The sequence below is a fragment of the Quercus robur genome, chromosome 6, assembly GCF_932294415.1.
Source record: "Quercus robur chromosome 6, dhQueRobu3.1, whole genome shotgun sequence".
NCBI lineage: Eukaryota > Viridiplantae > Streptophyta > Magnoliopsida > Fagales > Fagaceae > Quercus > Quercus robur.
Window position 1 is genome coordinate 26,225,484 of NC_065539.1, and position 23,089 is coordinate 26,248,572.

At 36.4% G+C, this 23,089-nt stretch overlaps 1 protein-coding gene across 1 annotated transcript; it reads left to right on the plus strand.

Moving 5' to 3' along the window:
- Nucleotides 1-3,934: 3,934 nt before the first annotated feature.
- LOC126733397 (probable UDP-N-acetylglucosamine--peptide N-acetylglucosaminyltransferase SEC) lies at nucleotides 3,935-22,872 on the plus strand. Its single transcript, XM_050436698.1, has 28 exons — nucleotides 3,935-4,317; nucleotides 5,861-6,006; nucleotides 6,165-6,263; nucleotides 6,354-6,404; nucleotides 8,474-8,590; nucleotides 8,673-8,729; nucleotides 9,232-9,351; nucleotides 9,603-9,665; nucleotides 9,760-9,838; nucleotides 10,462-10,571; nucleotides 10,682-10,735; nucleotides 10,836-10,903; nucleotides 11,779-11,881; nucleotides 11,995-12,197; nucleotides 12,298-12,394; nucleotides 17,452-17,523; nucleotides 17,644-17,720; nucleotides 18,163-18,279; nucleotides 18,353-18,437; nucleotides 18,555-18,722; nucleotides 18,928-19,038; nucleotides 19,119-19,205; nucleotides 19,291-19,418; nucleotides 19,511-19,593; nucleotides 19,693-19,798; nucleotides 19,962-20,108; nucleotides 21,266-21,386; nucleotides 22,496-22,872. Exons 1-28 carry the CDS (start codon nucleotides 4,107-4,109, stop codon nucleotides 22,607-22,609), a joined length of 2,994 nt encoding a protein of 997 aa, XP_050292655.1. The 5' UTR covers nucleotides 3,935-4,106; the 3' UTR covers nucleotides 22,610-22,872.
- The last annotated feature ends 217 nt before the right edge of the window (nucleotides 22,873-23,089 follow it).

Here is a 23,089-nt window from a genome sequence, read left to right on the forward strand (position 1 = left end):
TGTTATTCACAATCACATCATGGGGGTTGATCCTAATGACCCAATTATGCAAGCTGAAACATGTGAGGCAGAGTCTAGTGATCGAGTCCAACCTAGCCGATGCGAAGCTATAGTGGAAAGTAGAGAATGGAATAATAAGAGGGATGAGATATGTCAAGCAATGTGGGCTGACTACATAATTAGGAGACATGCATAAATTTATTTAGTCTAAGCTGTTTGGAGTTATTTGTTGATGATGTATTACAACTTTCTATGATTATGTGCTGTCAACTTTATTTGGCTTTGTATTTGGTTGCTAACAGAGCATAAGTGGATATCTTGTACACTTTTTAAAATGTAATAATTGAATATTTTTGTGGGGAAACAGTTAAAATTGTTATTTGGTTCCTCAAGTTCAAGTCAACATGGCTTTGCATTGTTTTTGGATGATGAATTTTTTGTTCCATAGTTTTAGTTTTTATTTTTGTAATAATGTTTTATATTATTATTATCATAATGGTTGTGATTCATTAGATTGTCCTTTTGGCTATAGCAATGTCCAAGAACAAGGGGAAAGAACTAGGATCTTAACTTAGGTGGACACAACCAATGTGTGACATGCTGTTTAAAATGTTGGTTGTTGAGGCTGAACAAGGCAACAAGCCCTCAAACAAATATAAGCCTCAATCCCTTGACAAAGTGGCAAAAGAAATTGGTGTGAAGTTTAATGTAGAGTGTCATGCATCACATGTGCATAACCATCTTCGTACGATTAGAAAAGAGTGGAAACTCATTCAGGAGATTCGAAAAAAAGTGGATTTGGTTGGGATGATAATTTGAAAATGATCACGTGACAAGCAAACTTATGATGCTGAAGTGTTGGTATGAAATTTATATAAATGAGCTTCATTTTTTTTTGAGGATCAATAATGATTTATACATTTATTATATTAAATCATCCAATTTATTGACATTGTCATATTTCTTTGAACAAGTTCATCCCGCTCATGCGCCTTATTTAAATAAAAAAATTGATCAGTATGATGAGATGGCTATTGTTGTTGGTAAGGACATGGCAACTGGTGGCTTTTCAAAGCAATAGAGTGAACATTCTCCATTGGTTGAAAATGAGACCCCACAGAATGACATCCAAAATCCAGAATTTGAAGGTGACTCTGATACGTTGACAAAAGATGCCCATGAAGCTTCCAATGGAACTTCATCTAAGGGAAGGAGCCATAGAAAGAGAAATTATGCAGCTATGAATGAAGATAGTCCTTTTAGTGAGATGATTGAACAACTCAAACAGATTGTAGTAGCTGTTACAGCTCTAAGTCATGGCCCAGTTAATACAAATGGGCTTCATAAAGTAGTGATGAATGTTGAAGGCTTTGAAGAAGACATGCTTGATGAAGCTTTTGATCATTTGGTTAATGATGAAAAGGTAGGAAGGGCCTTTATGGCTAAAAATGATAGGATGAGAAAACTTTGGTTGGAGAAATTTTTCAACAAAACCTTCTAACTTGAAGTTACTGGATACGTTGTGTGAAACATGTTAGTGGTACCATGGTATTCTTTAGGTTATTAATAATTATGGAACAATTCCATATTTTTGAAGATTATGTGTTAATGTTAGCTATATTGTCATAGTCTTTGGGTTTTGTTATTGTAAGTGTGCTTATGGATGGTTATGCAACACTGAATGACATGTTTTGGAGTTATTATGGAATAATGTTATATTTTGGATTCATTAGTATTATGATAATATTATATTTTGTTCAGCTATATTTTTGCAAGTTTTGCTATATTGGTTGAGAAATATTCTGCAGGTTCTTTCATTTTGTTAATTCACGGTATGCAATTGGTTCTTTCTCTGTTGGCAAGGGCCAGAAAAAGAGAAAGCATGGTCGCTGACGACTCAAATGCTTTATAGAATTTTTGGCTTCAATTTAGGGTCCGTTTGGATACAACTTATTTTTGTTGAAACTGAAAACTGAAAACACTGTAACAAAATAATTTTTAAATGTGTGAGAAATTACTGTTCATCATATTTTTTACTGTTCTTAAGCCTAAAATCACTGTTCATGGACAATGAACAGTGACACAGGCGCTAATCTTAAAAAAATAAAAAATAAATAAAGGCTGAAAACACACAATTGCTGAAACATAGACGCATGACATGGATCCAAACTCCACCTTAGTACTATGGACATGTTCCATGACCCAAATGGACATTTTGCTACTAGAAGAAGGCAAAATGATGTTTTGCTTTGCCGAACTCCCTATGTAGCTACATTAGTCATGATTATTACAACAAGTGAACTCACTAGATATCTGCATGGGGCCGGAAATTAAGGGTGCCAGCTGTGGTCTTGAATCTTTGTTATTATATATTGATTCATCTAGCACATTCTTTGACACGTTCATGTATTGATATTTTGATATATTGAATCTTTGTTGTTATCAATGATTCATCTAGTACATTCTTTGACACATGTTCAATACCTGGATATGTAACTAAGTAGATGATGTGTGTATGAAGATAATACTAGAACACTTGAAATTCAACGGATGCCATTTTCCATGGTTATTAAACTCTGGATTTTAGCCATTGGTAATGTCTCAGTACAATTTTAAATTTTTACCTTTTTTTTTTTTTTTTTTTTTTTTTTTTTTTTTTTTTTTTTTTCATTTTACATTGTGCCAAGTATCGGAAAATATTTTACACAACATTTTCATATACATTGCCAAACACTGTAAAATGAAAATATTTTCCTGTAAATATTTTACATGTAAAATATTTTACCTTTGCAAATAGTTTACATTGAAACAAACAGAGCGTTAGTTACTTGATGATAAAAAAGTAAGTAATAAAAAAAATTACATTTTAATTTTGAGTAATAGTACGTCTACAATATTTTCACAACAAATTTTAAGTTGTAAATTGTTATTGACTGTTACAGGTGGACAAAAAAGTAATTTAAGTTGTGTATTCAAATTAGAATCAATAACAATTTATTACTTATGATTTGTTGTAAAAATATTGTGTGTGTAACACTTCTCTTTAATTTTGAAAGTTTTACCTATAATTTAGGATAATTTACAAAAAGAAGTTATGCATCCACAATATTTTGACAACAAATCTTAAATGGTAGTAAGTTGTTACTCTTTCTAATTTGAGCCAATTATTGAAATTATTATTATTTTTCCCACAAATAATAATTTATTACTTAAAATTTGTTGTGAAAAAGTTATAAAGACAACATTTATCATTCACAAAAGGATGATAAGAATTATGGTAAGAATATTGGGGGAGATAAAGGTCTCGTTTGGTAACCGTGTTTAAACAATGAAAACTATTATTTAAACACCACAACATATATTTTCACACACTTTTTACCCACACTTTTTTACACAATCAAATTGCTACAAATCTCTTACCAAATGACATTAAAGATGTTTAGACCTTTCTAGCCCGGATAGAATTCTAAAATCATTCAAAGTGCGCAGTAACCAAATCAACTAAACTCAACATCTACCGGTACCAACCAACCATCAGCTTCTGACTTCTAATACTTTTGTTTTTCTCTTTCACCACGTGTCGCGTAGCCGCGTGCGCTTTTAGCGTAAACAAAGGACACATCACGCATAGTCAAGAAAAGAATCCCACACAATCGTTTCTAGAATAATATCACAAAACCAATCCAATGTTACACACGTCCACGTCCACGTCCTTTGAAAATAATATATACTATGTATTGGTTACTGTTGCTGTAGAATAGAAAAAAAAAACCTGCTTATCAAAAAAAAATAAAACCTCAATTTATTTATTTTTTCGACGTGGTACGATCTAATTGGTTTCGCTTTTCAGAGATATTCATGAAGGTCCGTAGAAGAATAAAACTCTAGAGAGAAGATCGACGTTTAGTTTAACTGTCCGAGAGAGAGAGAGAGACATCTCGACGGAAAGGTAGGGAGTTATATTTTTTTCTCTCTCTCCTTTTCTCATTCTCATTGTTTGGAAATCAAAATTCAAAGAAGAAAGAAGACTCGAGGGAGAGTGAATTTTCTCGCGAGAGAAAAAAAAAAAAATGTTCGTAATTTTCCTGTGATCCAAACAACAGAAAATGGTAACAATGATTTCGCTGCAAGGCGATCCGCGGCTTAGTCACCACCACCAACACCATCATCATCATCAACAACTGCTTCAACAGCAACAATTACAGCTACAGAAGCTTCAGTTGGCTCCGTACAACGATGACTCGTTGGCTGCTTCGTCGTCCTCTTCTTCTTCTCTGCCCAATCTCAAGCACTCTCAGGCCTTGGACTCTCATGAAGGTTAAAAAATTTCGTTCCAAATTTTGATATTAGGTGTTTTTGAGTTAGGGTTTTGGATGCAACAAGTTCTTTGGAGGAGTTTTAATTGAACTACGTTCTTTGTCTGTTTTGTTCATTTCAATATTTCATAATTAGGGAATTGTTTTGAATTTATATTTAATTTTGTTTGTTTCGTGGGAAAATTTTCAGGAAAACGTGGTTCATAATTTTGGTTTGTTACTTGAGAGGATTAGTGGTTTAAGAGCTTGTTTTGTTTGATCGTTTTTGTTAGGGCAAATTCGTCTGCTGTTATTGCTGCAATCGGGCTGTGTAATAATTAGCTTTGTGTGATTAATATGATGTGGAATGTATTATCATCCCTTAATTATGGTTTTAGGTTTTATTTTTGCAAATAATGGTCCAATGCCAATCTGTATTGTTCCTCACGTTAGTATTGGCCCTATATCCTCATTATTACAGTGATTCTGCATGAAGATTACTCGAATTCATTGAAGTTTACATTAGGCTCTACTCGCTGACGAATGCAATTGAGTTTAGGGCTTAGAATATGCAACATTTTAAAATTGTGCCTGGTTTCTTTTGAGTTTAGAGCTTGAAAGCCCTGGTAATCTCCTTGTCTTTTGCTTTTGTAGTTTTAGCATATTTCTATGTTGTTTGTGAACAATATTATCAAAGAGGGGGAGCATCTGCCATTTTTTTTTGGGATAGTTTGATAGGTACAACGGAGAGGCGGGGGGATTTAAACTTTCGATCTCTCTGTTAGAACCACCAAGAGGTGCTAGTTGAGTTACAAAGCTCTTGGCAGGGGGAGCTTCTGCCGTTGGGACTTGAAACATTCTACAATAGTACCTTCAACCATGGGCATAAAAGATCAATGTTATGTATATATTCCACTCACATGATATGGTTCTATGCCCTTTATGCTTACCTAAGAGCTATAGAGTTTGCCAAAAGATTTTGGAGAGACAAAGTTACTAGGGATTTCTCTCCGGTGTTTTAATCATTTTTATGTAGCTTTTGTTTTTTACTTATCAAAACACACACACACACACACACATGTAGCTTCTGTTTTCTTTAAGGGTTTCTCCCCCCTTTTTCCTCCCTCCCTTGAGGAAAAGGATCCTCTCTATTTGAAATGGATCCATATTATTGCTCAGATTAAATATTATAAATCTAAAGGTCTACAATCTATATCACTTCATTTAAAATTAAATGACATGGCACTCTATACACTATTAGATCCTGGAAATGAAATCTTAACTTGTGAAATGGACTCCCTCAATTTCATTGGAAATGGAGAGGATTCTGTTCTCTCCTTTGGATGGCATAAAATAAAAAGTTTTCACATGTGTTGTTTCTGAAGGTACTTTCTGCTTTTATGCCCTTTATGTTTATCTAAGGAATGCATTAATCATTTTCATGTGGCTTCTGTGTTCTTTAAGGAATTTTTCCCTCCCCTTGAGTGGCATTGACATAGAAATTTCTAATATTTATTGTTGCTGAAGGTACCTTTTTTATATTTTCTATTTTTATGCTGCTGCAGTTGATGAAGGCATGCTCATTGCTCATGCTCATCAGATGTACAAAGCTGGAAATTTTAAGCAGGCACTAGAACACTGTAATGCTGTTTATGAGAGAAACCCTCAGCGTACTGATAATCTTCTTCTCTTGGGTGCAATCCATTATCAGGTTGTTTGAAAAGTTTTTAAAATGACTCTTATTCTCTTAGACAGTATAATTATTACTTCTCCATTGTCCAAATAATTTTGCAAATAGAAGGTTTTATATGGGTTAACAGTGTGTTTTTCTACATCTGATCCTGATGAATCTGCCTTATTTTGTGTTAGTTGCATGATTTTGATATGTGCATTGCAAAAAATGAAGAAGCTCTTCAAATTGATCCCCGTTTTGCTGAGTGCTATGGAAACATGGCAAATGCTTGGAAGGTAAACTTCAAGCATCTTATATGTTTGCAACTCTTCAAGTATTTAGCCCAGGAGAGTCTATTGGATGATGTTTGTGTTTTCCTCTAACAGGAGAAAGGAAATATTGATTTTGCTATCCGCTACTATCTGACTGCTATTGAGGTTTGTCACAGCTAAACCTTTCAATCTAGTTGTACAATCTTTAAATTCTTTCCTTACTGTTTGAAAACGTGCAGGATTGGGAATTTGTTATTTATATTTCTATTTTTCTTTCTCTACATTCTCCCCTTATCATGGATTACACTTAAGATATAATCTTTCTCAAGCATTGACAGCAAGATAAATGTAATGATTTCCATTTACTACATCACATCAACTGTAGTTAGGATTGCAGTTCAAAAATCATAACATTACTGTATTTAGTTTGGATCATGATAAAAACTAGAGGACGAATTTTTTCTCCAATCCGGTTTGGAGGAATCTCCTCCAACACATTATGTGGCAACTTATAAAACTATCTACATGTATTATTTAAATAAGTTACATGACTCATTAAATAGGCCATGTGACTAAAAGGACACGTGGATGGTTTTATCAATTGTGATGTAGTGGGTTGGATAAATTTCCTCCAATCCAGTTTGGGGGTAAACTTTTTCCAAAACTAAATATTGTTGATATAGTTGTTCAACTTTCTATTTTTCCCGTTTATTCTTTAAACAATGATTATCTGTCAAAAGAGTAGTAATCATTTTATTTATTTGTAATGTTTCTTATGGTTACTGTATGTTGGTTAACCAGCTTTCTTAACCCAAACAGTGGCCTCTTGAACTTTAGTTCTGCTGTTTGATTTTTTATTTTTTATGACACAGACAGTTAGGGGTTGTTAGGTTTTTTGAAAACAATCACTCATCACTTATCACTTAAAATGCCCCAATTTTCTACCCCCCACCCATTTGGCACATATTTTTGGCTTCTCATCACTCAAATTTTCTACTTTTTGTGGGACCCATACCTGAGCACTTGGTCAGAGACTACCCGCCTCACCCTCATTCCCCACCATTTTCTTCACTTCTCATTTCCCCTTCACCCCCTCAGCCTTTTTACTCTCCCAAAACACAAACCCGAACCCATGTGAGTATATTGTCAAATTATCTGGGCTTGATGAAGGTTGCGCTTGGTGTGATTTTTCTTAGATTTTTTTTTTTTTTTTGTTCTCGGATCGACGAGCGACAAAGCCAGATCGAGATTTTGAATTGAAAAATCTGAAAAAGCCGACGAGTGACGAGCGACACCATTGATGAGCAACAAAGCCGGATCGACGAGCGACAAAGCCGACGAGTGACGCCATTGATGAAAAATCTGAAACTGAAAGAGAGAGAAAAACAGAGTAGTGGGTCAGAGATTTTGGAGATTGTTTGAATTGAAAAGCTTGTGGGTAATGGGTATTGTTTGAATTGAAAAGTTTGTTTCTTGATTTTGGAGATTAATGGGTCTGAGACTGAGATGATGGTGCCAACGGTGGAGTCAGGAAGGATGGAGAAGATGGTGGGTCTGAGCTCCGATCGGTGGTGGTATGAAGATGGCGGTATAGTTTACCAAAAAAAAAAAAAAAAAAAAAGGATGGTGGGTCTGAGCTCCGATCGGTGGTGGTATGGAGATGGTGGTATAGTTTACCAAAAAAAAAGAAAAAGAAAAAGAAAAAAGATGGTGGTATGAAGATGGAGGAGTGATCTGGTTCCCATTGATGACGAGAGCCGTTGCAAGTAGTATCAAAAGGTGGGCTGGTGTGACTTTGCACTGACAGTGGGTCCCATGCATGTGTGTTTAATTACGAAAATACCATGGAAACTGAGTTTTGGAAACTGAAAACACATTTCCATAACTCATTATTCAAAAATCAGAGAATTGAATGATGGAAACAAAAACTGTAAACACATCCAAACACACTACTCAACCGTGGGACCCATTAATTTTGAGTTATGAGTGATGGAAACAGAGTTATGGGTATGGAAACTGAAAATCGAAACAGTCCCTTAATTTCTATATTCGGCTGTGGCACTAACTGACCCACCTTTATCATAGCTATGTTGTTAAGATTTAATTTTATGGCATTGGTTTTAACCTCCTTCGCTTGTATAAGTCCATTATTCATTTACATTGAGATTCTTAACTGACTGGGGATATTGGTCCTGAGTAGATTGTCTCCTTTGGTTTGTATTATTGTTTTGCAGCTTCGACCTAATTTTGCTGATGCATGGGCAAACTTAGCTAGTGCATACTTGCTGAAAGGAAGATTCAATGAGGCAGCACAATGTTGTCGTCAGGCTCTTGCATTGAATCCTCATTTGGTAGGTATCATCTCAATTTTAAAATTTATTAGATCTGCCAGATTCTATTGTAGCATTGTGGAATCTTTGCTTATTGCTGCAGGTTGATGCTCATAGTAACCTGGGGAATTTGATGAAAGCTCAAGGTTTAGTGCAGGAGGTAGGAATTCAGCAGCTTATTATTTATTGTCCTCTCTCGTCAAATTATCTATTTGGTGCAGCTTAATTGGTCATGCTAGAGTTGTTTAGATGGCTTTGAATGCTGCATGATTTCTGTAATTGATTGGTGAATAGCTAACAAGGAGCCCGATAAAGGTTCTTGTATCTGAAATATTATGAGGTGTTAAGCTCTGCAACTACAGAGTCAAATGTTTTTAATTTGATCCTGAATATTGACTTGGGAACCAATTTTACCTTGGAAACTTTATTAGCAAGAGTGAGAAATCAAGGTGTTACTTTAAGTCTGTTGGGGAGTTCTCCTTATTAGATGCTCATAAATTTGTTTTTTTCCAACAGGCATGTGAGATTAAGTCTTGTTACATTCATTTATTTGTTGCTAAAAGCAAACTAGAGATACTGCTCTAGATACGCAAAGCTGTATAGATCTTTTCGTATGTTGTACATCTTAGGTGGTTTGAGGGAGTAATTGTGCATTTGTGCAGGCATATAATTGCTATGTTGAGGCTCTTCGAATCCAACCAAAATTTGCAATTGCATGGTCCAATCTTGCTGGCCTTTTCATGGAAGCTGGTGATCTTAAGAAGGCTCTCCAATATTACAAGGTGAGTAACCCAGATTTCTGTCATGCTTGTGTGTGTGTGTGTGGAAGAGGGGAGGGGGGGGGGGGGGGGGGTTGAGATGGCAAATGTATGTGTATATAGCAAGTATGTATTGTATGTGTGTATGCATGCATGCATTGGTATCCATGTCACTTCTCATAGTAGATTTTTTTTTTTGTATTTTATATCAGATAGTTCCTCTTTATATAGCTTGCTTCTTTAGCTCATTCCTTTTTTATATTCCCCATTTTCAGGAAGCTATAAAGCTCAAACCAACATTTTCTGATGCCTACCTGAATCTTGGAAATGTATATAAGGTAAGCTAATTATATTGTGCTGAAAAGGTTGGGTAGCTGAAAAACTCAGCCAAGTATCTGGGGAAAAATAAGATCTTTATTTTGGCTTTTCCAGGCTCTGGGAATGCCCCAAGAGGCTATATTATGTTACCAACGTGCTCTTCAGGTGCAACCAGACTATGTTACGGCCTATGGTGAGTGCTTTCAAAACTTGTGCTTGTTTGTATGAGTGTTTCTGGGTTTTTCATTATATGATTATGCTTCTAGACAGGGTAGCTGTTCATGTGTCATATTAGCTTCTAGATGTGAGGTTATAGGATGTAAATAGCAAGCCTTTAGTGATTCTTTTGGGTTAATCTTAGTGTCCGTTTAGAATGAGCTTATAAGCTCAACTTTTAGCTTTTAGTTTTATGTATAGCTTTTTAAAACCATATTTTTTCTCACTTTTTCAAAGTACAAGTATACTTTAGCACATTTTCAGTAAAAAGCTAGATAAGCTGTTCCCAAATGGACACTAGTTTGTTCTTGCGGGCAGTGTTCATAAAAGATCGATCGTGTGTAAAGTACATTTATCAGATTGGAATGACTTATGGAAGGGCATGAAGGGACTATTGAAGATCTTGTCTATTCAAATATTGATATTGGATTGATTAGTTCATATGGATTCATTGAGTTTGTGATGGTGCCCATGATTAGCTTGTATCTCATTACTTTATGTGAAATTAAAATATGAATATTAACTATAGAAATTTAGTGGTTTTGTTGCATGGCTTTAATTTAGCTTTCACTGATGATTCATTGCAATACAACAAATCAGGCAATTTGGCTAGTATATATTATGAGCAAGGCAACTTGGAAATGGCAATTTTCCATTTTAAGCGAGCCATTTCTTTGGACTCAGGATTCTTGGAGGCATACAATAATTTGGTTGGTCATCTTTTCTTCCCATTATGGTGGATTGTATTCAGTGAATTGGTATTTTGTTCTTGAACGTCTTTCACTCAATCAAGACTGGTGTTTTTTGTTGTTATCTTTAGGGTAATGCTTTAAAAGATTCTGGCAGAGTTGAAGAGGCAATTCAATGCTATCGTGTAGGTTCTTTCTATCCATCCTTCTCTGCATTTCTTTTTGCTAGTTTGTGATTTCATGTCTCTTGTATGATGCTCATCGTACTTCTCTTGTTTTCTAAAGCAATGTCTTGCTTTGCAACCTACCCATCCTCAAGCACTCACTAACCTCGGGAATATATATATGGAATGGTATGTTGAGCATGTATGTTCTGTTATTTTATTTATGCTCCATTTGTTTTGAAGTAAAATATTTTCAAAAATAAAATATTTTACATGTAAAACATTTTTAGCAAAAAATTTTCAAGTGTTTGGACAAGTAAAATTTTTCAAGCAAGTCACCAAAACTGGTGGCTCAATGAAGCCACTGGTTCTGGAGCTCTTGTGACCGGACTGCCGGAACTGACAACTGAAAGTGGCTTCGGCGACAATTGCCGGAGTGGTGATCGGAACAACGGCTTCGGTTATCGGACCTTTGACACTGGTTGTCGATGACTGGACTGTCGGAACCGGCAGCCGAAACAATGGCTTCGATGACTAGAACGGCGGCTTCGGTTATTGGGCCTTTGGCACCGATTACTGAAATAGTGGCTCTGGTGACCGTCGCTGGAGTGATGTCTCCATTGACTGTACTACCAACACCAGTGACCGGAATGGTGTCTTTGGTCACCCGACTGCTAGCACTTGTGGTCAGAATGATGGCTTTGGTTATTGGACCTCTGGCACCGGTCACTAGAGTGGCGGCACTGATTGCCTAGCCCACCGGACCGATGACCTAACCACTAGATGGGTGAGGGGAAGCCACTGTGTGTTTTTGTAAAATAATTTACCAAAATTTTAAAGGTAAAACATTTTACAACTTTTTATAAAGGATTTTATGGTCATAAAGAAAATATTTTACAAGCTTGACCAGATTTTACGTGCAAATAGACACCTGATAATGGGAAAACATTTTCCGGAAAATATTTTACTTCAAAAAAAACCAGAGCATTAATTGGACATTTCTATGAGTTCTTTGTAAGCTGTGACATGCATATCTATATTCTTACTACTTTCTGATCATGTAGGAACATGCTGAGTGCGGCTGCTTCATATTATAAGGCAACACTCTCTGTAACAACAGGAATTTCTGCTCCTTTCAACAATTTGGCAATAATCTATAAACAGCAGGTAGTGGCATCTCCTTTGTGTGTTTGTGTGTGTTTGTTTTGGGAGATGCTCTGTTATCCAGCATCTATATTCAGATTTTCATTATGGAGGTTTTACCTGCTTATTTATCACAGGGTAATTATGTGGACGCTATATCTTGCTACAATGAAGTGCTCCGGATTGATCCTTTGGCTGCTGATGGACTTGTCAATCGTGGCAACACATACAAGGAGATTGGAAGGGTTAATGAAGCCATTCAAGACTACATGCGGGCTATTAATATCCGGCCGACTATGGCTGAAGCACATGCAAATCTGGCTTCAGCTTACAAGGACAGGTACTGTATAGCTATTGTTAAAGGAGCAATGGAGCTATATTATTGAGCATACTTAACTTTTTGTTGAATGACTTTAATCTCTAATTTTGACACTTTACAGTGGACATGTTGAAGCCGCTGTTAAAAGCTACAAGCAAGCACTAATTCTACGCCCTGACTTTCCAGAAGCAACTTGTAATCTTCTTCACACATTACAGGTATATAAAAGAAAAATATTGGGTTACTTGGTCAGATTGTTTCCTTTACTGGTATCATCTCAGAATGGTCAATCATGATCACAAGTTTTTTTTTTTTTTTTTGATAGGTAAAAGAGTAGTATTATTAAATAAAAAGAAAAAGAAAAAGGAAAATAGGGTGTTCACAATCATGAACAAAGAACAACAAACAAAAAGTAAAGAAACATAGGAATCAAGAAACTATGCTAAGAGACGAGAAATTAGTAAGAGAAGAACCGTTTGAGAAACCCCAACACCGAGACCAATCAAAGAGAGTCCGCTGGCACGAATCTATTAACTGAGCCAACGATTTCTTAGTATCCTTGAAAGAACGATGATTTCGTTCTGTCCAAATAATCTACATCAAACTGCTTGGAACCAAATTCCAAATATCGGAATTATGTTTCCCAAGCCATTGCTACCAACAAAATAATAAAACAACAACAGAACCTGGCATGACCCAATGAATCCCAAACACCTGAAGCATATGCACCCACAAAAAGTGAGCTATCAGACAAAAAGATAAGGAGGTGATCCACAGATTCCTCATTTCAACAACATATACAACATCGATTTGCCAAAGGGTGACATCGAAGCATAAGATTATCCAATGTAATAATTTGGCTATGAACTGCTGTCCACATAAAAAAAAGCCACCCTTTTAGGAACCTTTGCTTTCCAAATGCCCTTCCAAGGGAAAATAGAAGTAGGAACATCCCAAATCTTATGGTAAAAAGACCGAGTATCAAACTTTACTCTTCCTTGGGGCACATTGCACCTGCAACATTTAACATTCCAAATTGGGCACATTGCACCTGCAACATTTAACATTCCAAATTTGGAATGTTAAATGTTGCAGGTGCAATGTGCCCCAAGGAGGTGGGACTTTGCCTTGCAACACATCATTGATATGGAATATCTAGTCATTGCTTAAGTTGGAACTATAATACCTTGCATCTAGAAGGGTTGAGAGTGGGGATGGAGGGAAAAAAAAGATTCAGTACCTGTTATTTGGTTTGGTCATTAAATTGATAAGTAACATAAAAATATTATTAATAATAGAAAAAGTGCCAAGCCGAGTACATTGGGGATGTACTATGGGGGCACAAATTAGGAACCAAAAGTACAACGATCAAGAAAAATAGGAAAAGAAGAACAAGAAAAATGAGAAAAGACCACGCTCCATTCAAAGAGAGTGCAAGAAAAAAGTAATCTCTAGCAAAAAACATTCACAACCCTCAAAGTTTCTAGCAGATCAAGCAATGAGGCACTAATCTCCAAACATCTATGTTACGATGTCGCGCAAACTTTCCTTGCTAAGCCTCAAACAACTCAAGAACAGTATGAGGCATAACCCAATGAATACCAAACAAGTAGAAGACCAAAGACCACAACTCCCAAGCTATGGGGCAATGAAGCAGAAGATGATCCATAAACTCCCCACATCTCTTACACATATAGCACCAATCAAGCACTAGCATACTTTTTTTACGAAGGTTGTCTGTTGTTAAGATCTTACATAAGGAAGCAAATCAAGCGAAGAAACCTTCGATTGCCATATCATTCTCCAAGGGAAGGATATAAGAGTAGGAGGGTAGAAGGAGCTATGATAACCTCTAACCTCAAAACTTCCATTCCTTGCTGGCTTCCAACAAACCTTATCTGGGCCCAACCCCCACACTGTCGAAGAATAGACCAACCCCATAAACCGATCAAAGGCTTCTTGTTCCCAATCTTGTGGAGGACGACAAAATTGAATATTCCAGTGAAACCTCCCAGCAGACCAACCCATAACTTCAGCCTCCGAGGAATCCTTTGACCGACTAAGACAATAAAGCTCTGGAAAGACCTCTTGGAAAGTACAATCCCCGCACCACACATGCTTCCAAAATTTCACTCTAGTACCATCCCCCACAGCATACACAAGGAGTTTAGAGAAGTTCAACCAGCCACTTCTAATGTATCTCCACAGGCTGACCCCATAAGGACTCGTCACCTTTTTCGTACACCAACCACCCCAAATATTCCCATATTTTGCCTCTATAATCGTCCTCCATAAAGCATCAGTCTCCATGCCATACCTCCACAACCATTTTCCTAGCAAGGTAGAATTAAAGCTTCCCAAACGTCTTATACCTAACCCCCTAACCTGCAAAGGCTTATAGACCTTGGCCCATTTAACTAGATGTAATTTAGGTTCGCCACCAATTCCACTCCACAGAAAGTCTATTTGTAGTTTCTCCATATGCTTTGCTACCTTACCTGGTAAAGGAAGAAGGGAAAAGAAGTATGTAGGTAAAGACGAGAGTGTGCTTTTAATGAGTGTCACCTTACCCCCTTTAGATAAATATAGTATCTTCCAACCTGCTAATCTCCTCTCCATTCTCTTTAGGATAGGATTCCAAATAGATAAATCCTTAAACTTAACACCTAATGGAAGGCCCAAAAATTTCAAGGGTAGAGAAGATTGCCCACACCCCAACAGACCCACCAAAGCCTCCAAATTGTGCACCACACAAACAGGTACTAACTTAGATTTTCCCAAATTAATACATAACCCTGAGACCCAACCCCAAAAAAATCTAGCAAGAATCGCCCTCAAATTAGCAATTTGAGAAGGTTCAGCATCACATAAAATAAGAGTGTCATCTGCAAATAAAAGATGAGACACCATCAATGACGGACTAGCCGTACTACCCACAGAAAAACTTGAGAATTGCCCAACGGAGGCAGCCATATCCAACATATGACTTAATGCCCCCATAACAATATCAAAAAGCAATGGAGAGAATGGGTCCCCTTACCGAATCCCCCTAGAACTTCCAAAGAAATCAGATGGACTACTATTGATCAGAATGGAAAATTTTACAGTTGAAATGCAATACATTATCCATTTTCTCCATTTCTCTGAGAACCCAAAGCGCTGAAGCATATACATTAAAAAACCCCAACTCACATGATCATATGCGTTCTCCACATCCAACTTACACAACACACCTGGAATTCCTGACTTCAATCTACTATCCACATTATCTCAGATAGGTCTATGAGCCACATCCTCAAGATATAGCTGCCTATAGAATCGAGAGATACAGTCTGCAATGGCCGCCGGGTCCAAAGACAAATCCCCATTCACCATAAGCCTATCAATAGAGTTAAACCTCCTGTGAGAGTTAGCTATATGATGGGAAAATTTAATTTAGTATTCCTGTCTCCTTCCCTAATACAGAGAACTCTAGATTTCTGCCTCCAACAAATTTCTTCCAACAGAGTAGCTTTTTCTAACTCATCACAAATTCTTCCCACTTGTAACGTTTCCTCCGCTGATAGACCCCGACTATCCTCAATATTCTCTAGAACACTCAGGTCCTTCCACAATTTTTTAATCCGATCTTCAACATGACCAAACACCTCCACATTCCATCTTTTCAAATCATTTTTCAAAAGTTTTAGTTTATTGGCCAGAACAAAACTCGGAGCACCTTGAAACTGATAGGATTCCCATCAAGACCGAACTCTATCCACAAAACCCTCATCCTTAAGCCACATATTCTCAAATCTAAATGGCCTACTCCCTCTCTGAAAAGATCCACTCTCAAGGACAATTGGAAAATGATTTGAGCACAACCTAGACATCCGTCTTTGTGGTTTGATCATTGAAGTATCAATGCATTTAAGAAGTTCAATAAAAAAGATAGAGATAAATACTAATAGCAAATAAATTTCATATATAATAAAGTTAAATTGCTGTCATAATTATGATTATCTGTCCTAATTGAGGGAAGTGGTCTAAGCACGATACCTCCTTGTATGCTGGACATATATCAATTGGCTGTTACAAGTAGTAGCTGAAATGATGGGTAATGTGCGCAAAAAAAGGTCTTAAGTTATTGGAGCTTTACACAAGTAATGCTAGAATAGGGATCAAAATTGTGGCTGAGGGGTATGGTATTTGGTTGGCGGCTACAAGGCTTTATAATTTACACATTAATATAGGTTTTTTTGTAATCCACATTTTTCCCTCCATGAATGTCCTAGCCTTGCAAATTCAATTTAATTGTGATTGACAAAGCTTGGGATTTGAGCTTCTTTTTTTGTTATTATGCCTTCTTTATAGATTCTTAGATTAACTAGGAGTGTTTTGTGTATTTTAACATTTTAAAAAACTGTGAGAATATAGTTAGATTAATGATTAAGAGTGCATTTGGATGTAGCTTTTCATGAAAGCTTATTTGTTTGTGTTAAAACACTTAAAAGTTGATCAAAGTAAAGTTGTAAATAGAAAAAGTTAGGCTTTAAAAGCTTTTACATAAGGAAAAAAGCTAAGGAAAAAAGCTAAAAGAAAAAAGAGTTTGCCAAAGTTCACAATTTCTTAACCGCTTAAGTTTTTGAGACAATTGGTAATTTATCATGGTATTAGAGCAGGTGGTTCTGAGTTTGAACCTTGTCTTTGCTCTACTTCCTATTTAAAAAAGTTTAAAAAAATCCTAAATGTTGGCCCTCACTTATTAAGGGGAGTTTGGGCCCATATGTGAGAGGGAGAGGGGGGGGGGGGGGGGGGGTGTTGTTAGAATAATCAACTTAAGTTTTTGGGACAATTAATTTATCAGTAGTACAATGGCATGTCTTGAGGGGTGTTGAGATGTTTCATATTTCTTTCTGTCTTCAAATGCATTTGCTGGTATCATGGATTTATGATGAATTCAATTTGCAATGAATTTCTGCTCAGAGATTTTTTGGTATGTTATTATACATTGATTTTGGATAAGTATGACTCGTGAACATCAATTCTTATTGATATTTGACTAGGTTTACACTGATAATTCTTTTTGGACACCTTATCATCATATTTTTAAGGTACAAAGTTAGCTTGCAATGTGATGAGTAATGAGAAACATGAAGATATGAATTTTACACCTGAATTCGAAATCTCCCTAGTTGATATTTGATTCCAGTTTCAACAGATGACTGAAATTTATTTGTGATATATAAGATGCCTCATTTCACAAGGTTGGCTAATGGTAACTACTGTTTTGCAGTGCGTTTGTGACTGGGAGGATCGGGAGAACAAATTTATTGAAGTTGAAGTGATACTCAGGAGACAAATAAAGGTTCAGTGTCAATCTGTATCTTTTTCCTTTTCCATGTAATATTGTGACATGTTGTTTTGTCCTTTTAGCTGACTTATCAGCCAGAAGTGAAATCTGATTGTGTTCAACCATTCCCTTCAGATGTCAGTTCTTCCAAGTGTGCAACCTTTCCATGCAATAGCATATCCCATTGATCCAATACTTGCACTGGAAATCAGGTAATTAGATAGCCCTTTTGGATGTTATATTAAAAGCTTTATTTGATTAATGTAGTGGTAATTGTTTGTTCTATACCGTATAATTTACTTTTGTACCTACTTTAATGTTAGGAGTATGTGATTAAATGATTAAATTTACCATATCCCAATAGCTCTAGCTTTTGGGACAATCGGTAATTTAATATGGTATTAGAGCAAGAGGTCTTGAGTTTGATTTCTGTCTCCTTCACTCTACCTCCCATTTAAATTCTCACGTGTTGGGTCTCACCTATTAAAAGGTAGTTTTGGCCCACACGTGAGGGGGAGTGTTAGAAGTATGTTGTTAAATAATTAAATTTACCATATCCCAATAACTTAAGCTTTTGGGACAATCGGTAATTTAACATTTAAAAAGAAAAATCCTGTATTTTGCTATATGCTAATCGTCTTATTTTTCTTGTAGCCGCAAATATGCTGCACATTGCTCTGTCATTGCATCTCGCTATTCACTTCCTCCCTTCAACTATCCTGCACCCCTGCCTATAAGGGGTGAGGGTAGGAATGGCCGCCTAAGGGTTGGGTATGTTTTAAGATTCATCTCTCTCTCTCTCTCTCTCTCTGTAATCTTATTTCTATGTCATCTGGGTTTTCAGATATGTGAGTAGTGACTTTGGCAACCACCCTCTTTCTCATCTTATGGGCTCAATATTTGGTATGCATGACAGAGAGAATGTTGAGGTTTGTAAATTTGGTCTTTTTCTGATTTGAATCTTATAATTCCAACTAAACCCTTTCAGTTCCTTATGTTTCATGCCACTGCATGAGGGGGATCAAGAAATATGTTTATTTGTGCAGGTGTTCTGCTATGCCTTGAGTCAAAATGATGGCACTGAATGGAGGCAGCGTATTCAGTCAGAAGCAGAGCACTTCATAGATGTGTCATCCATGTCATCTGATATGATTGCCAGGTTGATTAATGAGGATAAAATACAAATCCTTGTCAATCTTAATGGTTATACTAAGGTAAATTTTTTTCATTTTTGGTAAGAAACTTCCTTTTTTCGCCCCACATTGAGTGCTCAAGTTGTTCTTTTCCACATCATTTTCCAAAATGCGTTTTAATTTTATCTTACCTCATTTTGTAACTTTCTATTTTTCCCCTCTACTATGGTCGATTCACGCCTCTATCTGTTTCATAGTTTGACATTTTTTCATTTTAATTCTGCAGGGGGCAAGAAATGAGATATTTGCCATGCAGCCTGCTCCAATACAGATTTCTTACATGGGATTTCCTGGGACCACTGGGGCGAGTTATATACATTATTTGGTCACTGATGAGGTTGGCTACTGTTCAATTTTTTACCCTAATTCAGAGCTAATTCTTTATGTAAAATTTAACACTGGCTTCTACCTTTGCAGTTTGTGTCACCTTCTTGTTTTTCTCATATCTATTCTGAAAAGCTTGTCCACCTTCCTCATTGTTATTTTGTAAATGATTACAAGCAGGTCAGCCGTAGTTATTTATTTTGTTTCCATATATAATTCTTGTCCATAGTATCTTACAGCTCTCTCTTTGTGTTGCATTTACTAGAAAAATCGTGATGTATTGGACCTTAAGTGCCAACCAAAGAGGTCAGACTATGGCTTACCAGAAGACAAATTTATCTTTGCATGTTTCAATCAGCTCTACAAGATGGATCCTGACATTTTCAATACATGGTAATTTTGATGAATTTGTTGTCCTTACATGATATACTGGTGTTAATAGAATTAGGCAAGATACTCAATTATCTTTGTTTTGACAAATACAGGTGCAATATTCTTAAGCGTGTCCCCAATAGTGCACTTTGGCTTCTCAGATTCCCAGCTGCTGGTGAAATGAGACTTCGCAACTGTACGTGTTGAGTTTTATGTAGATACCTAAAAATTGTTATTTCCTTGTGGTGTGCCCCCCATGCAAGCAGTACATTCTCACTTGCTTTGGTATGTCCAGATGCTGTGCAACAGGGTGTGCAACCAGATCAGATTATCTTCACAGATGTTGCCATGAAAAATGAACATATCAGACGCAGTGCTCTAGCAGATCTTTTCCTTGACACGTAAACATACTATAAACTTGTCCTTTTCTCTGGAATTGGCAAATGGCAATTTGTTTGTCTTCCTTCTCTCTCTTGCTCCCTATTTTTTTTTAACCTTAATGGGAAATGAGATTTATGAGACCCAGTTGATGGCAATTATATGTTCCGGTTTTGTTTTGTGTAGTCCATTATGCAATGCACATACAACAGGCACTGATGTTCTATGGGCTGGTCTTCCTATGGTGACCCTTCCCCTTGAGAAAATGGCAACTAGAGTTGCTGGTTCACTGTGTCTAGCCACTGGCGTTGGAGAGGAGATGATTGTTAGCAGGTAGATAATTATGTTGTATCCTTAAAACAGAAATAATAGCTTCCTGGTCAGAGTTGTATGTCTCTCTTTTTGATAAGTGATTGAATAAAGCAACTATGACTATAGTCTCCTTGCTGGCTGAGGTTGGTAATTGGGTTTACTTTTATCATTTCATCATGCCATGCTTTTTTTTTGGAGGTCTTGGTGGAGCTTTTTATTTGTTGAGCGCAAGTAGTAAAGTGAACAACAACAATAACAAACAAAGCCTTAGTTCGAAAATTTTGGGGTTGGCTAGTTAGGGTCAGCTATATGCATGCCTTCCCTCCATTTTACTCTATATAAAGTCACACTCTCTATTTACTCCCTTAATTGACATATCAATTTTTATTACGTCTACTAATGTGATTTTTAGGTCTTCTTGTACTTTTTTTCGTTCCCTCAACTTGGATCAACTCACTCTTTCTTATTGGTTCATTAGTTGCTCTCCTCTAAACATGACCGAACCATCTTAAGCAACTCTCCCTCTTCTTTTCATTAATAGGGGCTACCCCTATCTTTAAATGAATTTCCTTATTTCAAATCCTATATTTCCGTGTATTTCCACTTATCCATCTTAACATTCTCATTTTATGAATATGTTGCTTCTTAACAGCTCAACATTTCGTACCATAGAGCATAGCTGGTCATATCCATAGAATGAGTGAATAATAAAAAATGATTGTTTAAAAAATATAAATAGTAATGGTTTTTCAAAAAGAAGTGCATTCTGAAAGGCTGATTTTTTGAGGGATTTGGTTAATCTCTAGAAGTACATTCTAGAGATTAAGTCTTTTTTTCTTACATACTCTCCTCGCTTGGAGTGTGGCTCTATCGCATTTTTCTTGTTTTTCTTTTCCTGTTTTACTTGATCGTTGTAATTTTGGCTCATGATTTTTGCCCCCCATAGTACATCCCCAATGTACTCGGGTTGGCTTCTTTATTAATAAAATTCTCCCGCTTCTTTATGCCAAAGCCCCCTGCCACCCTTTCATTTTGTTTTTAAGAAGAAAAAAGACATACTGCCAGTCTGTATGCATATATGTGTAGGTTGGGTCAGTAGTATCACTTGCTTATTGCTGTCTTTTTTCTTCGATTGCTGACTTATTTCTTTCTTTTGTTCCCTCCAAAATATTCAAAAGTACAAAAGAATATGAAGAGAAGGCAGTCTCGCTTGCACTAAATCGGCCAAAGCTCCAGGATCTTACCAATAGACTTAAAGCAGCTCGTTTGACTTGCCCTCTGTTTGACACACTGCGCTGGGTGAGTTCATTATTCTTCTACTTATTTAATATTAGTTTTTCCCCTCTTAAAATTGGTAAATTACTTGCACATTTAATGGGATTTGATCTTGTGAGATCACCTTTAACCTTATTCTTATAGGACCTGGAAATATCATTTGATCTAAAGGCTATTGGCAGAGTAAAAACTTTGGGATTAGTGCATACTGAACTCTTGAAATTAATCCTGTTTCTAATTAAACCTTGAAGTTTCAATTGTATTAATAACAACTCTATAGTTTGACAAAGTTCTTGTATTTTGGACTCTTAGTGAGTCTTGGTTAATTAACAATAGTATAATCCACATAGGCTGTGCATAAGACCTATCTAGGTACTAAAAGTAACAAAAAACCTTAACCAATAAATACAGTTTAATACAAATTTCATTGTTTGCCACTGAGCTATAGCTTAATTGGCACTTCCTCCTACCATAATAATGAGATGGAGAGTGACATCGTGAGTTCAAGACCCATTGGGTGTGTGTAACCAATTAAAAAAAGAAAAAAGATTTCATAGTTTTATGAGTTTTTTTTTTTTTTTTTGGGGGGGGGGTGGGGGTGGGGTGTGTGGGGAGGGGGGGTTTGCACTAATATACTTTTTGTTCAAGTGAATAGTTCTTTTTAGTGCTTACTCATTAGGGGTGTAGATAGCGGTGATTTTAAAATTATAGCATGGATATTGATGGAATTGAAAATTAAGGATTTAACTTGTAAACATCACAGAACTATAGGGAAATTTATTCCATTTGCCAAAAACTGTATTTGTATACTATAATATACAGGAAGAAGTTCCCACTTCTCCTTGTCATATCTTTATATCTAGAGCATCTTGCTAAACAATTTTTTTTTGATTGGTTACACATACACATCCAGTAGGTCTTGAATTTATGACCTCACCCTCCACCTAGCACTTCTAAGGGGAGGATGTATAAGTTGAGCTAGTTTTTATTGGCAGAGTATCTTGCTCCACATTAGGTGATGAAAAACGTAATGGTTTACTTATGGTGTGACCCATGTTTGTGGTTTTTATTGTGCTTGAGTTATGGATACTAGAAGCAGTGATTGATGCAGTTGTTTAAAAAAAAAATTTCAGGTGAGGAATCTTGAGCGATCCTATTTCAAGATGTGGAATCTGTACTGCTCTGGCCAGCATCCTCAGCCATTTAAAGTAAGCGAGAATGATGTAGAGTTTCCTTATGATGGATAGGATAGGAGGCAGGGTTGGGGAGACGGGATTGTATATAAAGCAAAAGAGTACAATTGACATTCTTTTAGGTTTACTGTTGGTTGGTTTTCCAAATGTCAGCTGAGATGTGTTGCATGTCCTAGTAGTAGTAGTGGTATCTTGATTAGGATGTTCACTCTTGGCTGTTACTAACTGGATAAGAGAGAGGGGGTGGGGGGTGTTTTGTTCAGCCAGTTTATGTTAAAACACCTTATTAAGCATACGAAATATGATATGTTATCGTACATCTTCCTACCCCCCCCCCCCCCCCCCTCTTTTTATATTTTTTATTTATTTATAAATTTATTTATGAAGTTGTAATGCTGTATCACGTTTTCCTAAGGGGTACTATCAGGTGCATAGGGTGTCAAGAGTGAAAGTTAATGGTTTGTTTGGATCGAGGGAGAAAGGAGTAGAGTAGATTTAGCACAAAATTTGCTTATTTTTAGCCAATTTTACTCT

What these genes read in the sequence shown, in the direction of transcription:
- LOC126733397 (XM_050436698.1), top strand. Translation starts at nt 4,107, where the DNA reads ATGGTAACAATGATTTCGCTGCAAGGCGATCCGCGGCTTAGTCACCAC. An exon ending in ATACTTGCACTGGAAATCAG is followed by an intron (nt 17,721 to 18,162) that starts GTAATTAGATAG and finishes TTTTTCTTGTAG; the next exon opens with CCGCAAATATGCTGCACATT. An exon ending in GAGGAGATGATTGTTAGCAG is followed by an intron (nt 20,109 to 21,265) that starts GTAGATAATTAT and finishes AATATTCAAAAG; the next exon opens with TACAAAAGAATATGAAGAGA.